Source organism: Bombus flavifrons, chromosome 13, assembly GCF_040668555.2.
Source record: "Bombus flavifrons isolate JBK064 chromosome 13, iyBomFlav1_principal, whole genome shotgun sequence".
Taxonomy (NCBI): domain Eukaryota; kingdom Metazoa; phylum Arthropoda; class Insecta; order Hymenoptera; family Apidae; genus Bombus; species Bombus flavifrons.
The window spans coordinates 5137553-5158071 of record NC_138454.1 but is presented as its reverse complement, the minus strand read 5'-3'; the positions used below and the strand labels follow the sequence as shown (position 1 = coordinate 5158071).

Sequence of the window (20519 nt, the reverse complement as noted above, 5' to 3'; positions counted from 1 at the left end):
TACTTCTTCGTCGATGTTTGTAAGAGCGTGAACTTGCGTAAATAATTGTAATCTGACGATAATGATCGGACAGAGCTCTGACAATTTTACGGCAGATTTATGAAAATTTAATATACGTGTATCATAGGAAATTTCTTTAAAATAGGTTCTACGATATACAGGGTGGTTTGTAACTGGTGGTACAAGCGGAAAGGGGGTGATTCTATGCGAAAAAAGAAGTCGAAAATATATAATAAAAATTTTTCGTTTGAGGCTTTGTTTTCGAGAAAATCGACTTTGAATTTTCGTTCGGTACGCGTGCGGTACGTTATAACGGATCTCACTGTAGATCGTTGTCTCGATGGAAAATTAATTAAGAAAAAAAAATTAAAAAAAAAAAAAAAAAAAATTTTTATTCTATATTTTCGACTTCTTTTTTCGTGTAGAATCACTCCCTTTCCGTTTGTACCACCAGTTACCAACCACCCTGTATACGAAACAAAGTCTCGACTAAAATCAAACTACAGTTCAATTGGACTAAAATGTCAGAATTAAAAGAGAAATATTTATAATTGTAGTCTGACGATAATGATCGAACAAAGCTCTGACAATTTCACGGTAGATTTATGAAAATTTAATATACGTGTATCATCGGAAATTTCTTTACAATATATTCTACGATATACAGGGTGGTTCGTAACTGGTGGTACAAGCGGAAAGGGGGTGATTCTACGCGAAAAAAGGAGTCGAAAGTATAGAATAAAAATTTTTTTTTATTTTTCCATCGAGACAACGATCTACAGTGAGATCCGTTATAACGAGACGTGATAAAGTGCACGCGTACCGAGCGAGAATTCAAAGTCGATTTTCTCGAAAACAAAGCCTCAAACGAAAAATTTTTTTTCTATATTTTCGGCTTCTTTTTTCGCGTAGAATCTCCCCCTTTCCGCTTGTACCACCAGTTACCAACCACCCTGTATACGAAACAAAGTCTCGACTAATATCAAACTACATTTCAATTAGACTAAAGTATCAAAATTAGAAGAGAAATATTTATAGTACTCGGAGAATATTTATAACCCGAAGAATATTATGATACTGATTCTTTAGAATGAATAATATTTAGACGATATTAGAATATTAAACTTAGATTTGAAACTGATCTCGAATTTTGCATATTTTATATATTTCTTACGATATTATTGATATTACTCGCGTCTAATGGAAATGCCAATAACAGTTTGTCGAAGATGATAATTTTAATTCGTCGAACGCTTGTTCGTTGATATCGATAGGTAGAAATCGAGGATCGATTGGCGAATGTTTCGGTAACCGTGGATCAGCCGATCCCCCATTGTTAATTAAATGCACGTTCAGTAATCGTTCAAAATGCCGCGTCGCTGAGTCAACGGCAATGGAATATCCCTTGTAAAATTATAATCACACGTTTCAAAATTCTAAGTGATTACGATCGAAACAATCAAAATCCATCGTATCGGTTCCCAATGATTTAAAGAATCGTCCAACAATGAAAGGAATCAGGACATTCGTGTTGCAGGATCTTTCTCACGTTTTACCCACAAAAAGTTTCCAGGTACCGACACGCAAATTGTCATCACACGCGAATTCACGTTTTCGTGAATACGATCGAAAAGAGCTTGGATAGAAAATTATTTTGCTCCAATAAATATTATAAACTAGAAGCTTCTATCGATTCACGTACTCGGTGAACCATAAAAATAGTCTGTCAGACGAAAGTCTATATTTCGATGAAAGTATATTTCGGTGAATTAAATCATTTCTTTAGATTAGACTCTCCACTTACCTAGCTAGAAACTATAGAATATACGTAATTAAGTCTACACAGCCTTTGTATCTTGTACACATCTTGTCAGACATCGACGTCCAAATTTCCCGTAAATGCAAAAAAAGATAATATCATTGCAATATCCATTGGATGTTATAGAAGGTAATCTTACGCGAAATTTTATTCTTTCGAAACAAAACAGAAAAATCTCGTGCCAAGTTATTACCTGTCGTCGTCGCAAGTGCACACAACATCGTCGTCTCGTCGATTTTGGAATTTCTTCGACTTCTCGTGCAAAGAGGAGCCGGCCAGTCGCGACGAAAAGAAGTGTCTGCCTTCCAATAGCATCGTCTCGTCGTCCTTATTCTCCAACGATGCTCTGCATGCTGTCTCGAAATCCGTGTCCCCGAATTCCATGACCACGACCGTAACGTTCACGCCAAAATACATCAACGATTCTCAACTGGACCTGAAGGCAACATCGATGACATGTTTAAAAATCCAGGGTCTAATGAAACAAGACAACTTGGTGTCTTTGCTGGATGGAAATCCTGTGCCAAGGACGCTGAAATGGAAACTCAAAGGTTACAAGACTCTTCGAAACGAGCAGGCTGTTGACTTCGCCTTCGTTCCTGGCGCAAAGTCTTACGAGTGCGATATTCTACCGCGAAACGAACACCACGAACTCGAACAGTCAAATCGTAGAATACTACCACGTCGGAAGAGCATCTGCTCGGGGATGGAAAACAGCGAAGAAAATGACACGTTGTCTTTGACGACGAAAGCCATCGAGAACAAGGCTAAGATAGAGCGTGTGAAGAAAGTAGACGCTAAAGACGCTAATATCGTCGAAAAGGAAAGTAACCTGGAGCCTAAGAATATTTCAGACGTGGACAGACCAGCGAACGTTTCCAGTCAGGAAGCTTCAACGTGCAAGTTGATGGCTCACGTGCTTCAAAGCGCTGGCCCGAAGAAAGAGGAGATAAAGTATCTGCCGATTTTGAAGTCGGAACTGTCAGCAGCAACGAGTCAGACGAAGTGTCAGACGCAGCCAGTGGCTCGATTTTGCTCGCGACCGCCAAAGAAAATCCAGAAACCTCCTGCTCCGATATTAAACCGAACGGAGAAAGAGGCTGATAGCGCGAAAGATGTTTCTTCGATGGAACTCGATGAAGAAAAGAAAGCTGCCGCGTCTGAGGAGAAACAGGCTTCTTCCCTTTCGAAACCGTTGGCTCCGAGGTACTCGGAAGTCACCGGAAACGCGTTGGAGCGGCGCTCTATGGAAAACCGTGGAGAAGAAAGATATGCGATGGAAGGTGAAGCGAAGGCTCGAGAAACAGAGAATGACACGAGTGCTTTTCAATCTTCCGCGGAGATGTCACGAACTGAACCGACGGAATTCGCCAAAGATTCCGGAGAAACGTCGGAGAAGAAGCAAGCTGCGTCACGGACGTCTACCTATTTTGCTCCAAGAGCTTACGGAGGTTCCAGTCACGGCTGGAACAGGCAACCGTCGAAGACCCAGGGTAACCGTACGTTCGAGTCGATAATTGGAATACCAGAGAACACGACCGCGCCGTTGAAGTTAACCAGACGAAACGAGGGACAGGGAGTGAAGTCGTCACCGTGCGCCGCCACTCAAGTCAGATTGCAGCAAAACGGAGGTAGAAGCGTATCGAACTCGCGAACGAATTCCTCCGGCAACGATAGGTCGTCGATGGCCGGAAGTTCCGACGGAGGCTCTCGAAAACCACCGGCTTCGTTTGCCCCGTTTACGACCAGAAGATCTTCCTCGAATTCCTCTTGTTTATCGAGGAAGCTGGCGGTGTCGAAGAGGACTGGCAACGGATCGAAAAGCGCGTTCAACTCGAACAACTCGCTGAATATTTCCACTTCCAGCGTGAATGCAGCGAGGAAATGTCGCGATAACGACGCCAGATGCCCGAGAGCGAGAAAGTGCGAGCAGGAGAGGCCGAGGAGTAAAAAGGATAAAAAGATTTGCAAACGTTATTGCTGTCCTGCGTTGCAGACGCCGACTCATTGCGATTATAACAGGTTCCAATGCCCGAAACACAAGATTAAAAATGCTACTCAGATAGAGAAATACGAAGTGAAGAAAGATCCCACGTGTATGCCGAATGAGAAGGATGAACAGTCGAGAGAGTTTTGCACGACTCTGGAGAGGAGCAGGCCTTCTGATCGCGATTGCAAGAGGCAAACAGAGAGGAAATGCAGCAGAGGGAGGTATATAATGTCAATCTTTGACTCTGTCGTTTCTTTAGTTTCACTTTTGTCATTGGATAACGCTGGAAGTAAATCGATCTTTCGGTTTGACTTTTTAAACGCGATAGAACTTGGCGTAAACGTGTACGACTGTTTCATTTATTGGAAGAAAATTTTAATTAGTTCCCGATTAACGCTTTAGAGACGAATCTTTCTTTGAACGTCGAATGAAGTAGTATGACAGCAAACACTGTGGTACGTTCAAGTTTAAAGAGAAAAAGATACAGGCGAATCATTTTGAATGGAATACGTAGCTCCATTTAAAATGGATTCTTCGTGTGTCTCGATAGAGTTTAGCAGTGTCAGAAAGATTATATCGATGGTGTGATTCTCCTAAAAGTTACTAAAAATAATTAAATTCTTTTTTCATTTAATAATCACTTCAGTTGATGTAAATACACGATCACGTAAATATGCTTCTATTTATTTCACGTCTGTATATTCACGTACGTTTATACTCGAACTACGGTGGTATCTATCGTACGTCGTTATTTAACTTTAACGTTGATTTATACGTAGCGATAACTAATTGCTATTGGCAATGTTCTAATAAACACGCTATCATTTAGGAGAGATCGAAGTTGCGATAGGAGGCGAAGAAGATCCTGCGAGCGAGAAGAGCGACGAGACTGCTCCGGACAAGAGGAGGGTCGTACGATCTGCACGAAGCCGAGGAAAAGAGATACATCGTGCAAACGTCGAAGGAAATGCAACGATCGCGACTGCGACAGAAGATCGGCGAAATGCACCGGTAGGAGAAATTACACCCAGTCGGCATTTTCAAATCATTCGACGAACGTCCCGAAGAACGTGAAACGCTATTCCTCTTTGCCAGCCTTCGCCTTCCCTCTGATCACTATGAAAAACAGTAAAGAGGCGAAGCAGAGCTTGTTCGTTTCACCGTCTATATGCAAATTTCTGCAATCGCCGTTGGTTCGTTCGAAAAGCGACGACAAATGCAAGAAGCCATCGTCCAAGTGCAAGCTGACAGGTGGCAAAGACGAAGACAAGTGCAAGAGACCGTCTGCAAAGTGCAAGCTGAACGCTGACGTCAAATGTAAAAAGGTGGATAGTTGCAAGAAAGAGAGCACTAAATGTAAAAAAGAGGATCCATGCAAAAGAGTGAGGGGGACTTGCGAAAAGAAGAAGGAGGATCCTTGCAAGAAAACAAGAGGAACCTGTGAAAAGAAGAAGGAAGATCCTTGCAAGAAGGTGAGAGCTACTTGCGGGAAGAGAGAAGATCCTTGCAAGAAGACGAGGACTACTTGTGGGAAGAGAGAAGATCCTTGCAAAAAGAGGACAAGCTGCGGTCCAGAAGTAAAGAAAGTGGAGGATCCTTGCAAGAGAGTAAGATCAGCCTCCGAGAAGAAGGATGATCCTTGCAAAAAAGCCAGCAGGCCCAGCTGTTCCACCAAGAGCGATCCTTGCAAACCATCTGACAAGCTAAAATGCAGTGCTGTGAAGGATACCAAGTGTACATTGGAAGATTCCTGCTCGAAAAAGAGAGAACAAATGTGCCAAGGTGACTTGGATGCTACCACAAAACGTTATGTTCCACAAATCTTAGTGTAATTCACGTGGTAAAACAATTGTCGCTATGGGTTTGTAATATTTTTGAGAGATGTTCTTTGTGTTACTATTGTATTACACTTTGACAGATTATTCTACACAATCATCCATAGAAGTTCCCATAAATCTTATGAAAGGGCCATTTTTACTTGAATGAAACGTATAGAATATCACATAGTAGCAGGTTTACAAGATATGTTAACGTATGAAGCAGTGATAAAACGGAAATCTTACACATTTTGCAATGAAATTTTGTAGTATTTTATTCGAATAAAATTGGCCCTTTTGAAAGTTTCTCCTCCCTTGCTTTCATTACATTATATGTGATCTAATGTAAGTAACACCGCAAAATATAACCCTAAGAGGCGACCTAATGCTTCTCTAACTTAGTTTATACAAATGTCGGTTGACATAAACATCCTAATAGCAATCTATTCATAGCAATCTTCCATATTAATTTATTCGCAATTTTATTCCATTGTCGCAGAAAGATGCATGGCATCGTCCACAACCGCTGAGTCGGCGAAAGAGAGGCTGGATAGAGAACGAAAGGAGGTAGAGGAGTGTAAGAAGCACGTTAAAAAGAACGACCACAAGAAGAAAAAGGAATCTGCGACTGGTTTAAAGTGTGTCACCAACCCTTGCAAACAACAGCTGAAGGACTCTCAGTCAAAGTTCGCGTCCATTGACCTACCCTTACAAAGCTTCGTGAACGTTATATCGAACACGTGTATGAGTCAAGGCAGCAATTTGGTCAATTTTCCGCGAGATCGATCGTATTCCATCTTGAACTCCGTCAATCATGACGAAGTCAATAGGGAAACGGATTCGCCAGAGCCCACTAGGAATTTTTGGAGTTTCAACGATGAAAACGTAGAGCCAGTGATTGCACCTTCGATGGATAATACATCTCAAGATGATGCACCAGTAGAGGATACTCATTCGGGATCGACACCAAATTGGCTCTTTTCGTGGTTCAACTGTAAATATTGAAACTATCCGCTGGCTTGTCGACGAAACGATAATCTATCAATTTCAAATCATATCAATCGTATCAATAATCAATATTTAAATCTACTTTATTTGTATTTGCATGTTGTTTTAGAATGGTCTTCGAAAAAAGCCAGACTGGCAAACCTATACACAAAACATATATCTACATTGTATATTAAGACCATATTTTAGATGTACCTTCGTATATGAAAAAGCAAAATTATAGCGTATGCAAAATCAAAGTTATACGAAACAGGGAATGTTACTTATTTGGAGCGAATAAAAGGTAATTACTTGTTTTATTTCTTACAGACGAGAACACGTTAAAATTCCGTTAAGCTGTCTAATGTCTAATGCCATTTTATCAAAACTGTTATTTTATTTGGTACAGAGAATATATACATTTTTGCCACGCTGTTGCATACTTCTGAAATATTAATTGTCATAATACTGAACATGTTGTTGATCTTTTACAAACTTTTTTCTTAGATATAGTCATTGTTATCGCGATGACCGATTATTTTATACCCTTTTTCATCGTCTATACTCATCTATTCTCTAACTCATGGTTCCATATTTCACAGAAACGCTCTTTAATCCTCGGCAACGGAGGTTGGATCATTATCGCGATCGTCGAATATTTTATTTCATAACGATAGAGCAAACAGCTGATAACTAAACTAATTCAAAAAATACAATTCATATATTTTAATAGAATAACGATACTTAACACTTAGCCAACCGAATGGGGAGATCTCTCCACTTTAAAGTAAATCGCTGCATGACCGATCGGGAAGATCTCCCCACTTTAAAGTAAATCGTTGCATGACCGATCGGGAAGATCTCATTTTGACGACTTTATCAACGCGTTTTCTTTTATTTTTTTTTCTTTTGTTACTATCAATTATTGTTTACCTGAAATTGTCCCCAATTAATTGAAATTTTTCTGCTTTTATAAAGTATATAATAAAATGCACCGATTTAGTGGTGTTGACTTGTCCGAGCGCGGTGAGAAACGTATATTTCGCTGTGGCGCGCGATGTTCCAGCGTACTATCGGTAACTGTGCAGGTCCAGTAACTATCATCCAGAGTTTACTACAATAGACATAGTTACGCGATCGAGGGCCGATGATAGTCGCGTTTCAAACAATCTTCAAATGAAAAGCGTCCCGGGTGAATCGAGTGTCGCGGCCAGTTACGAGACGTCTTTGTGCGAAGAACGAACTACTACGACAGAGGCGTGCACGTGAATGGAGGGATAGCAATTATGGGTTATTCAGGTCTCGCCACGGGATACCCAGGGTGCCGTCACCATGGAATTTTTCGTACGTACAGTACATACATATACCTGGCGCCTCTCCACGTCCCCTTTTTACGTCCTACGTATACACACACGTGTGTATGGCGAACGTTGCTGCTGTCTAAAAAAAGAAGAAGGAAGATAGGCAAGGGAAACAGAGGGAACAAGCGAGAAAGAGAAAGAAGAAAAATGGAAGAGAGAAAGGGAGAAAAGCGTGAGGACGTCTCTGCAGGGATCCTCGCGCTCTGCCACTTATGGGAACGTGATACGAGCTTTTCGTTGGATGCTCTCTTGCGTTTTCGCATTGTTGCGCAACCACGTCGTCCTTCCTTCACGTTCCCTTTCCTCTTCTCTTTTTTCCTTTCTCTCCTTTCTTTCGTTTCCCTGTCTCCCTTCCCGCTGTACCTTGACGTGTCTCCGTGCCTCTTTGCCTTCGTCGACAAAGAGAATCGATGTCAATGCGAACGCGCCTTTGTACTCGCCGTTCCTTCTCCGCTTCCGGCTCGTCCCACGAGACATCGGAAATTCTTGTTTACGCCGTTGAAAACTGTCACCGTCTTTTTTTTTTTTTTTTAGGGAGATTTCACTCACACGCTTATATCATTTGACGGTTCGACGTTGCATCGATTGTTACGATGATTATTTGTACATCTTACGATTGAATTATATCACTCGGTTACAAATATGTATACGAGTAATTGGGTAATTATTTACATATCTGTAAATTGAATTCGAAAAGTCGCAGCTATCGTAGAATTTGGAAATAATCGAAACGAATCAGTTCCTGGGTTTTACTTGAAATATGTTTGGAAAATTACGTATAAATTGTTTATTCGATTCCGTAGAATAAAACCGAGCTAGTAGTTTGGATCAGTGCAAGTAGATCATTAAATTATCTTATAACGATACAGTTTTCTAGAAGGTGAGTTCAAGACATATTTTCTTTAAGAGAAGTTCAAACGAAATTTGTTACAGTAAAAGTTTTATAAAATAAAGGAGAAATAAAGAATTTAATAGAAAGGTAGTAAGTAATTGTAGACAATGATCAAAAGATATGTATGTATATTTATATGTATGTTTAACTTTAACACAAACTGAACGATATACTAAACATAAAAGAGAATATTTAAAGATATATCGTTAATCTAGGATATTGATAATCCATCGCAACAAATCAAACAAAGTGCAACACTTAAAGATAATTATCCAAATATTTTGAGATAAAATGAGAATAAACGCGATATATATATATAAATATATAGATATAAAACCGCACGTGACACAGAAATCATTCTTAACGCGGACACATATATGAGCGCGGATATTTTTGAACAAGTTGTCATCGAGAAGATCGAACGGTTGATTTCACGGTTGCTTAAAGGGGGCGAGGAGAGCCGTAAGCATCTAGACGTCACATTATGATGTCAACGACTTCTTCCTGGACCACAAACCGCTTCGACCGTGTGTCCAGGATGAATGGTGACGCCACGGGTGGCACCCCGTCGGAGAGAACCGCATACAACCACTGGAAATGTGTCAATTTCGTCGAGATCATTCAAATCTAGATGAGAATCTTCAGTCTCACAATCAGTCAATATTTATTCATTCATCTAATAAAAATAATTTTGTAAGACAATTTTCTTATGTTAATATATATGTATATATATATGACTATTTATGAATTATTTCTAATATTTAAACTAAATTTTCAATTAAAGATCTTTGTGAAAAAACAGCCCACAAGACAAAATGGTGAGTTCAATATTAACTATGTTTGATTTAATATAAAGAACAATTTATATTCAATGGATGAATATTAATGCTGGAAGAAACAGGATTTATTTTTATTATTCGTTCAATTTTATTGTTATTGAATATGAAACGTCCTGTCAATCTATATTCATGCAGTATGTATAGCATTTTAAGTATACCAGTGTATTGCCGTGAAACTTTATCCAACTTCTGTTATTAAGTATTTTTTATTTTTCTTCATATGTTAGCGTTCATAAACATGCAACTGTCATAAATCGATTTTTCATCGTAACTGAATCGAACCTGTTCACGGCAAAGAAGTTGACATTAATAACTGTTTTCCATTTACGTAACACACGAATCGAAACGCAATATTTTACCGTCGCTGATGTCTATGTACACTCGTATGTAACGCGTTTCATCACGGAAATAACACTATATATTTCCAGAAAGAATGGGAAGCTTTGACTGATTTGTTTGATGCAATGCCACGGTTTACCTCACAAATTTTAGCGCAGTTTGATGATTATCAACGAGTACATTTTTACGTTCTCTACATATTGACACGTTTCGTTAGTAAAGTAAAACGTGTGATTCTGTTTGTCTCTGTCGTGAAACGTTTGTCTCTGCAAGTGATACTGACATCAATACAATCTCGAATTCACACCGCCAGCAAATTGAAATATAAATATTTACCGTAAATGAGATAAAAAAAGGAATTAAATACGTTAATTGAGAACAAATGTTTCACTTTAATGAAAACAGAGTGTTCAAAACATTTTACATATAAAGACTACACAGCAAAAACAGAGTGAATCACATTTATATTTTTTAAATGACAAGAATTCAAAATTAAGTATGTTATCAAATAATCTTATGTTAACAAAATTGTCCTTTTATTTGTGTTTTGGGTTATACATGTATTTTTATATCTTGTTCAAAAACATTATTTTCTATAATATTAAACATTGAGACGTTTAAATATTGAAGATATTAAAATATTTTGTCTCAATCTTTGAGTGAACCTAATAAGTTCCTTTCATTGCTAATTATTTAATATTAAAATATTTCTTCTTAATCACAAAATGACAACACTTATTAAGATGTACATATGTTTCTTTCTGTAGTCTTTATATCTATCTTTCATAACCTCCTTTTTACGACATAAAGAAATACTCTTTAATGCATTTTATTTTTTATATATACAGCTTATAAAAAATGTAATTATACATCTCAATAAACATAAAATCGTGTGAAATATTTCAAAGTCGTGTTTTGAAAATTTTTTGGTAGATGAATACTCAATTTTGAGAAAGATTATATGACGTGAAGGATAAAGGACATCTTATTTTCTCAGACTGCGAGGACTTTTGTAAAAACAAGGCTTTGCTTCCTAAAATAATGTCTGCCAACCAGATTTTTCGGTATGTCTTGTTTCAAAAGTTTCGTTCGAACGAAATGAGGACGCGGTTTGTTTTGCACACACCGTTTTCTATCTTTTCTGATTGACGTGAGACATTTCTCAAGCTTCGCACGTGTTATCGTCGAGAACCCTTCTGCTCTTCTTTCGTCACTTCCATGGGTCTCGGCCTCTTTCGATGGTTATTACAAAAAAAATATCTAGTCACGGTGCCGTCGGAACTTCCTGGAAAAAGAATTCATTGACAAGTGACTTCCTTGACATGTGCCAGATCGAAAGGTTCCTTTTTGTATTTCTAGTGTCCATGAATTTGTGAATCGTTCATCAATATCGTCATATGTTTGTTTTATTATTCTAATGCACTAGTTTGATCATGTGCAGTGAAATACATATTTACATATATGTACCCTTTGTTACAGGAAATATTTGCACATACCCTTATTTTTCAATGCAAATGATTTTTGTAGTAATGATACAAAATTTAATATACATACTTTGGTTAAATTAATTAGTATGAAAGTCTATAAATATAATGGTGTACAAACATGTACTTTCTGTATCTACTGTATCATCTTATTTCTTTTATCACGTATAAAGAGTAATAACCTTATTATTTAGAAGCAACCGTTTATACAAGTTATTAGCAGTAGAGAAAAATAGGAAAAGCATATGAGTTAACAAATTACTATTACAGTATTCATTCATTATAATATGATACATCCTATATCCCAATATAAGTTAAAAAGACATTTAACGTCATACAACGTAAAGAGCAATTGAATGAAAATAACGACAACAAAAAATAGTAGACAAATAAAAATAGTATCCCCTCCGTCCAACATAAATATTCGTATCATCCGATATCCTGACATCAAATCAATATTCTGGCTGTAACAATAATTCATGAATCGATCTCATGGTCCGAAGTGGTCAGAAGGAAGAGGTTTTGACATGATCGATTTCGAAATTGCAGCTATCGCAACGACGTTTTGCGTGAACTTCACCAAATACGGGTTACGATTTCCACCGAAACAAATTCCACGTGTTCTGTGTATCGTCGAGTGCGAGATATTCATAGAAGACAATTAAATATCTAGTCAATCGTAGAACTTAACGAGTATCGCGAAAGAAATATGTTCGTTTTGGGATGGATTCGTCCGATTTACTTGCGTGTCTCTTCGGCTGCATTCACATTGAATAAAGAAAGGTATAGCAGTCGGGGGTGTAATGAGGCTTATTTATTACCATAGGAGGTTCGACCAATAAGGAGACGGGATGGTGGTCGTAGCCATGCCCAGCAGCCAATGAGAAGAGGGATCGAGTAGCTGTCAGATGGGCCACGCCTCGGCCAATCGGCGCTTAGCTGCGCATGACAGAGTGTCTCAGTCTCGGAACACGCCGGAGCGGCAGTCCCTTCTGGTGCGTGCGTAGGAGAACGTCTCTCTTTCGCCCGGTCACGAGAGAGAGGGAGTGTGTAAATCTGACGTTTCGTTATCATTCTTCGAACAATCTCCGTCGCCGCAAATCCTTGGTACCCTTTGCGGTGTCGTGCGTGTTTTTGGTACTGATTATACGATTGACGCGTCGCGTGTTGTCGAGTAAGGAGTGTTAGGTGTTAGGAGTGTAACATAAACAACACACAGTGCGTTTCACGAATCGTTCCAATCAAGTGCTACATCATCCATTGTGTCGCGTGTTTCTCGATAGTAGAATCAAGAGCTAGAATCGATACGCAAAAGGGTTTTTTTCCTACTAGAAGTTTTAAATAAAAAAGAAAAGAAGAATCGAAAAAGAGACACATAGAGGAGGACAGAGAAAACGGACTATTTAACACGGTCCTAATAATAGCTAGTGCGCGTTCGTACGCGAGTATACTAAGCGCCTATAAATACACAGCTACCACGGGCCGCGGAAACACGAGCCCGTGGATTTCACGGTGCAACCTGCCACACGAGGAGATAGAAAAGACGCGAGTCCGAAGGGAAAAGAGGGAGAATAATCTTGAAGGAGGGCGCACCTGGCGCTCTAAAGAGAAACTTGCCATAATCGGATCTAGTCGGGGCCAGTAACGCAAGATAATCGTGCGTGGTACATGTAAGACGAAGGGAAACTATAGAGATAGAGACGACTATAAAGAAATACACGTTGGAATACGTTGTATATGTAACATATACGCGAAAGATAGAAAAAGAGAGAGATAAGTGAAGCAATCGGTCCACCTTAGGCTCTCCGCTGTTTCCAGTACACCCAGCCTCTCAAAGCAGATTAGAGAATAACTAGAGTGAGATTTTATTATTCCACCTTGGTATATCCAACGAGTATATCCTTTCTTTTACTCTTGTAACACGAGAAACATCCCATGTTGGAATTCGTCGGCAGCTTCTCGTGCTTGCAGTAACTCTCTACCAAGCGGTAGCCTAAAAATATCTCCTTCCTGCATATTCTGACGCGTTTATACAGTCACAAGTGTGGCGCGTTCTTCTTTTGTATTATCATATGTACTCTCCACTCGATCAAAACTGAAAAGTATACTCGACCACTTTAAGTAGACGGACCGGTCATATATCGATAGAGGTACATCGAAAGAGACTTTTTATAACTATTGTTTTCGACTAATCGATACAATCAAAACAACGTGTTCGTTCGTTGAACCTAATATATTATCCTATAGTCTGCTTTCTCTTCGTTAAAAGGCACGCATTGGCTGCATGTCGGATCTAGATTAGAATTGTCAAATCAAAAAAAAAAACAATTTCTATAGCGTTACGTATAATAGAAACTAAAATACACGATTAAAAGATCGTGTTGATTGAAGTTTAATCGCAACACGGCGAAGATAAACTGGAAGAAAATGTCTCGAAGAAAATTGGATCTGAGGAAGGAGCATCGTGGATGACCATCGAAAGGTATGAAGATCGTGAACGAGTTAATCACCGCCGGTGGCTGGTACGTAGCTGAATATCTGCCGTCGGAACGATTCTCGAAAGAATCAAATCTGGTCCGTCGGCTGAGCGATCGATGCGTTCCGCAATCATTATTGGTGATTAATCAATCGACTAATTGTTCGATTAATATCACTTGGTAGAAGGAATAGAAGAAAAAATCGAATAAAATAGTGAGTGAAACGAAGTGTACCGAAGAAAAGTGGTCCACGGTGGAGGGTGGAGGGAACGGAGTGCAAGGGGTCGCCGTGGGCCCCGGAGATGATGCGATGATGGCCTACGGAGGAACCACCGGAAACGGAGGTGCGATGGGACCTTCTTCTGGTGGTGCTGATGTTTTGGGCTCGACCGGTGATTACAGCCCTCAGGGGACACCGACGCCGCTTACGGGACACGCTGCTGGACCCGTCGAGGCGACCACTTATGGTCCTACCACAGGACCAACCAGTTACAGCCCCCAAGATAGTCCTGCGAGTTCCGCCGGCGGCGGTAGCGGAAGCAATGGCCAACTTCCCAGCTTTGGATTTACTCAGGAACAAGTCGCCTGTGTTTGTGAGGTAAGTTTTCAGTTAAAAAATGTTTGATATAGTGTTTGAGTGTAGATTTGGAATTTGAGATTTGAATTTGCTTCGAATCGATGTGCGATCGATTGATAAAATAGATTCCGCGCGCGGTGTTGGACAACGAGTGTCCGACGGAAGGGTGCAAGGTGCAGTTTCCTTAATTACGTTCCATACTACATAAATTTCGTTTAAAATTGATGGCCCACAAAACATTTAAACGGAGAAAATATGTGTACTGACAGATAATAGTGAAATGTAATTTGTGATTTTGTTTCCTTTTTGTAATTAAGTATCAATTGAATTAAGGCGTTTCTAACCCATTTAGACGATTGAACAGAAATCAAGGTACTTTAAATAATATGAATACTTTTGGAAGATTTATTTGTATATGCTATTCTTTAGATAACTTATGAAATTTGTGATTTTTTTCTTTTTGCTATTTTGTAAACTAAGATGTAAATTAGCAAGATGAAACTTGAATATTTTGAATGTTATTTACACCTCCGCGGAGAAGATTAATCGTGCTGTTTTTCTTAGGTTTATATGGCTCAAAATGGGTGGTATATTTCAGTAGTTATGTTAAACATTTGGTTTTAGTATTAAATATAATTTATAAATAAAGTATTTCCAAAAAAAGATGTCTAAAGAATCATAAATGCGAAGAAGTGAGGAAAACAGCAGAGAGTTAAAATTTCGTAGAATCCCTGGATATCTAATTTCGTCGTTTTAGAGTTAATCGTCTGTATAATTTATTTTATTTGTTCGTATAATATATAGCATTTAAAAATATGAATGTTATCTGTATATCCGAGAACAATAGAGAAGTAAAATTCGCAACGTTCATAAAATTACCCATGAAATAGCAGTTAACTCTTGGCTAGTGCAAAAACGCTTGTTCGTAAGATGCTTAACTGGATTCGTTGGTTTAATTTACGTACGTTGCGAATATGCGATGATGAAATTGTCCCTGAAATTTTCTATTTTCCCGGGCCATGTTCCACGAACACAACATTGTACAGCACCGCGCGCCAAGATTCACTTGCATGTCACACACCTAATGGAGTTCATACGATTTTACTGCAACCATAAATTGTTTTGTGTGCGACGTTTACGCTCCTCTCGCATTGAACTGATCGAGCAGCCCACATGTGCGCGGCGGAATTTTACTTACGTGTTCCGAATATTTTATTCAGGGCACTGGTTCGAGATCGCCATTTTGTCTAAATTGGAACAAACGAAAATTAAAGATGGAGGAAGATATATATTGAAAAAAGTTTATTTAACATTCGCACGACTGTGAATGTTTGTACTTCTTTACAGAAATTAATTGAAAATTGATTGACCAGAAATAATCTTTCCTAATTTCAATTTTTAAGATAATATTTATGATATTTTTTTAAACATTTCGTTGATTATGAATATTTATACAAATTTATCTTTTTATGAAGATGGTTAAATAGATAGAACCTAGAAAGAATATTGATTTACTTAGTATCTAATATATACACTTGTCAATGTATAACATTCGATTAATTATACACAAGTGCTAAGAAAAAATTTTGAAAAACACGGAATTTATCGGAATACTTGTCCAATAATAAAAAAAATTCTTATTGAACAATACATACATTAAAATCAGTACTGACATCAGAAGTTATAGGTACCTATAAAGAAAATGAAAGAGCGAAAGTTCATAAATATTGTTTTTTAATAAAAATTGAAATATCCAGACATACAAATTATAATAATTATATGTTTTCTGGAAAGCAATATTCGAAAGTACTATAAAAATAGAGCATGTGAAGAAATATTCAAAATTACTATAAAACATACAAAATCTTTAGTGGCAGCCGTAATTATTTGACAGTGGGCGTGCGAGCGTTAATTGTATTAAAGTATTTACTTATATTACAAAATTATGTAAATTACATGAACCACTAATAAATTAGGGCGCACATTATAGTATGTAGAAGGGATGTGCGAGGAACGTTGTTAATGTATTTACACTTTTCCCATCAGTGCGTTACGTATACGGCTAGACGTTTAACTCCTTGCCCACGTCACATGGATATTCCGTTTAATTTATGACTACGTTTTGCGTTTTCGATAAACGACCCCGCTGTTCGCTCGGAATGGAATCGTTTAACGGGTAATTACGCCCGCGTCATAATAGAGAGGCTTAGAGAGTCTAGTGCATTTACGATCGTGCCTCACAATAATTCAAACTTATCGTTTCGGTTAAAAGCATTCCGTATCTTAAACATTTACCACGATCAAACGATTTATCTTTATTTAAAATTTGAGATTTTTAATTTGAAATTTTTAATGTTAAAATTTGGAAATTAGTAATACTCGACTATGGATGTTTATACAATACATTGATGTTTATTCAAATTTAATATCTAAACGTTTATGAAACATAAATGTACTTTTCAATATCTAAATATCACAACCAGTACTCTACTTCAGATAGTTTCTATATTTCTGTACATGTATATCTTACATATTTTGTATATTCAAATTCTTCCCTCCACCCCAAAAAATATAAACATCAGCAGTCCAGTAATAATACATGACATCTGGTGAGATGTTGCATCACCGGTCACCATGGTTACGTGTGTAATTTGCGATAACTCCGTGAGACGTGGGCGCTAGTTGTCTTGTATCATTCGAAATAACCGGCGTGAATCGACTTGTTCGAGAAAGAACGATCTATCGATATTTAGCGGTTCGCCGGGTGGTGCCGGTCGTTTCTTTGCGCTACCGTGTGTGTATATCGCGTGCTTCAAGTTCTCGCGCGCGCGAAGACAAATCGATCCTCGAGTCTCGCGGTGGAAATACGCGATGAAACGAGACAGAACGAAATCGTTTAACCGTTTAGTTCACTCCGGCATGTCGGTTTGATTTGTCGTCGGCCAATCGAAAATCGTTCTTACACCGTCGTTAAAGTCTGATCGCAGATCTCTCTGTCGGCCATTTCTCTTGGGCTTTCGTCGCGGCTCGTTTCTCATTATATGGCTGGATTTCTCTTACACATTTCGTGATTAATCGTTCGTCAGAAGCGTTGCGCTTGGAAACTAGGTGGCACCCGGCGACGCGAATGAAGAAGTAACCATGGCAGGTGCACGAGACTCGTACCACCGTCGCATTTAATGGACGCTCGTTTTTGGTAATTTGCCTGTAATGAGCAATCGAGTATCGATTCCGTCACAGCGTGTTATCTTTTTCCCCTCCTTTTTAATTTAATGCTCATGTGTAATGAGAATTTTACGGTGTTCTCTTCTTTTTTTATTTTGTTCTTTACATGTTACGAGTCTTGGCATCGGAGGATAGCTCGTGAAAAGGGCATATCAATAGCGATGTGCTTTCAAACATTTCGATCGCTTTGAATATTTGTACGTTGCGAAAAATTCGAATCACTTTGAACGCAATTCGATACTTGAAATTTTTGAAAGATAGTATATTAGTATATTCTGGTCGAGTTGTTAAAATTTTGGTAAGACTTGAAAATTTTAGTAGATTTCTTGTATATCTGATATAAAGAGTCTAAGATATAGGAAATATTCTTCCTATAATGATCATGAAATCTATCAAGACTTTCAGGATTTATCGAAACATTAACAACTCAAGAATTTTAAGAATTTTAAGCATCGAATTACGTTCAAATTATTTCGAATTTCCTTGAATCGATTTGAAATTGAAACTCGAACGCCACCGTTACGTATCGATGAATTTATCAAAGTGTGATCTTCCTCGATAAATGAACAGCATGCCATCCCCAGATCTTTATCTACGGTTGTATTTATGGAAAAGAGAAAAAGATAAAACTACCCTTTTCGCGAAAAGAAATAGATACGAGACGAAATAATTACGATTGAGAAACATACAAGATACACTAGAATAAGAGGAGATCGGGATGAGTTCTGCCGACTAACAGTGTGCCCCCCCTGTCTATCGTCTTCAAGGCGATGGTGTCGTCTGTCCAGGTTCTCCAACAAGCAGGCTCCGTGGAGAGGCTCGGCAGGTTTCTATGGTCCCTGCCGGCGTGCACTAGGTTGCATCGCCATGAGAGCGTGCTGAAAGCCAAGGCAATTGTCGCCTTCCATCGGGGCCACTTCAAGGAGTTGTACAGGATCCTTGAGAGTCATACGTTCAGTCCGCACAATCATCAAAAACTGCAAGCTCTCTGGCTCAAGGCTCATTACATAGAGGCCGAGAGACTGAGAGGAAGGCCTCTTGGTGCAGTCGGTTAGTATAAGATTTTCTTCAAATTAATTTAAATATGCGTCGTCTAATCTGAAATATGATATGAATAATATGAAAGATACACGGGTACTATGTGCTATCTTTCAAAGTAGAAGGTTACTCGTTTGTCTAAAATTAATTGATGACTCAAGGCACTGAAGCATAATATGTTGTTTATTTATTCTGTAACTATAGCTCCTGGTTTCCAGTTCAATTGCATTGTAGTTACCTAAATTAAAGTGCGAGGTTAACCTCTCGTTCAAAATGAATTGATCTTTAAGATTATATAAACGCTAACCTATATGTTGTTTATTTGCTTATTGTAGTTTTCGGGTTTTTAGTTTAACTCACTGAGGGCCAACGTTGAATTAACGTAACATTTCATTTGCAGTATTTTTTTTCAATCATCTTACATTATCAAATCCATTTTTCAACATTGTGACTATGTAAAGGAATTCCAAGAATTCGCGTAATACCTTTTTTGTCACTATTTCGTCCAGTTAGATTCTACAATTGTATAATATTTAAAGATATTGGGATATTTTTAGCATTATGATAATAAACCATTGCTTGGTCCTTAATGGATTAATCGCATTGTAGTCATCTATAATCTATATCTACTAATATGTTTCTTGTATTGATTGTCTATTCTATTAATAAACATATCCTTGAGTATTAATAGCATTTCATAACTTTAGAAAATATATTTCTAGGTACTTTACAATTGAATACAAAACTCTGTGCTGTTATTTTATTTAACAAAATATAGTAACATTAATTCAATGTAATATAGGAACCTTGAGTATTCAACTGATATTTAGATAAAATATATCTAACATTGAGTTCATTTTGTCACAGTTACCTAAGAGCTAAAACATATGACATTTCTTAAACTGTTTTGGCGGCCATATTGGACACGTGACAACTCAGCAGTCTAACGTATAGAATACGAAATCTAACTTCTTCAGTACCTTTTTTACACAGTTTCGACACGTAAAACATAACTTATTTTTATCTTCTATAGTTGAATGTATGTTTTAGTATATCATTGCGAAGGAATGTTTTCGAATGTTTCTCGTTCGTTGTTGCTCTCGATGTTTCGTGATCTCACTTAAGCATCGATGATACGAGTGAGTTTAAAAATACGAATCAACCGTGTAACAACGCAGGATTTAATTTATTGGCGATTATAATAGCGCCGGAAAGGAAACATCTCACGAAGGAACAAGCCTCGCGCCGCAATTTCGCGCCCGAGGCCTGCAAGCTTTATTTCTGTCGCGCATTGTAAACAGGGATGAAGGCGAGTTTAACGAGCTGACATTCTAATTAGATCTTTCTATTTACTTTTGTGAACCAATATGTGTCATCTGATCCCTTTTCCCCTCTCCTCTTTTCTCTCTGTATGTCTGCTAAAACCAGAAAGCAAAAAGAGAAATTTTACTCCACCCCCCGTATGACACGAAGCTGTAAAGATTTCCGGCTGCTTTGTTAGAATATTTCGCCATATTCTACGACATCATTGCTAGCCATGGTTTTTTTAGCGTACTTAGGTTTGGTCTTTATGGCTGGACCGAAAATTTTTTAAAGCCAGTCACCAATGGTAGTTTCCTTCTTCCTTTTTATATAAATTTGCTTTAATTATTAAATGGTTTAATTTGTTTACAG

The 20519-nt window shown here is 38.2% G+C and overlaps 2 protein-coding genes across 4 annotated transcripts in view; both read left to right on the top strand.

Moving 5' to 3' along the window:
* LOC138186432 (nucleolar protein dao-5) overlaps nt 1–6984 on the top strand; it is a 58722-nt gene extending 51738 nt beyond the window's left edge. The window contains exons 3-5 of the mRNA XM_069126321.1: nt 1989–4030; nt 4639–5591; nt 6126–6984. Coding sequence (XP_068982422.1) covers nt 1989–4030; nt 4639–5591; nt 6126–6631 — 3501 coding nt within the window. The 3' untranslated portion in view covers nt 6632–6984. The remainder of the gene's footprint in view (nt 1–1988; nt 4031–4638; nt 5592–6125) is intronic.
* Nucleotides 6985–12505: 5521 nt separating this feature from the next.
* The window catches only part of so (SIX homeobox 1 protein sine oculis), a 52431-nt gene continuing 44417 nt past the window's right edge, over nt 12506–20519 (top strand). Inside the window, exons 1-2 of one of the 3 annotated variants that reach the window (XM_069125270.1) lie at nt 12506–14603; nt 18575–18857. In XM_069125270.1, coding sequence (XP_068981371.1) covers nt 14316–14603; nt 18575–18857 — 571 coding nt within the window. In that variant the 5' untranslated portion in view covers nt 12506–14315. The remainder of the gene's footprint in view (nt 14604–18574; nt 18858–20519) is intronic. The other 2 variants (XM_069125269.1, XM_069125268.1) reach the window with 2 other exon arrangements.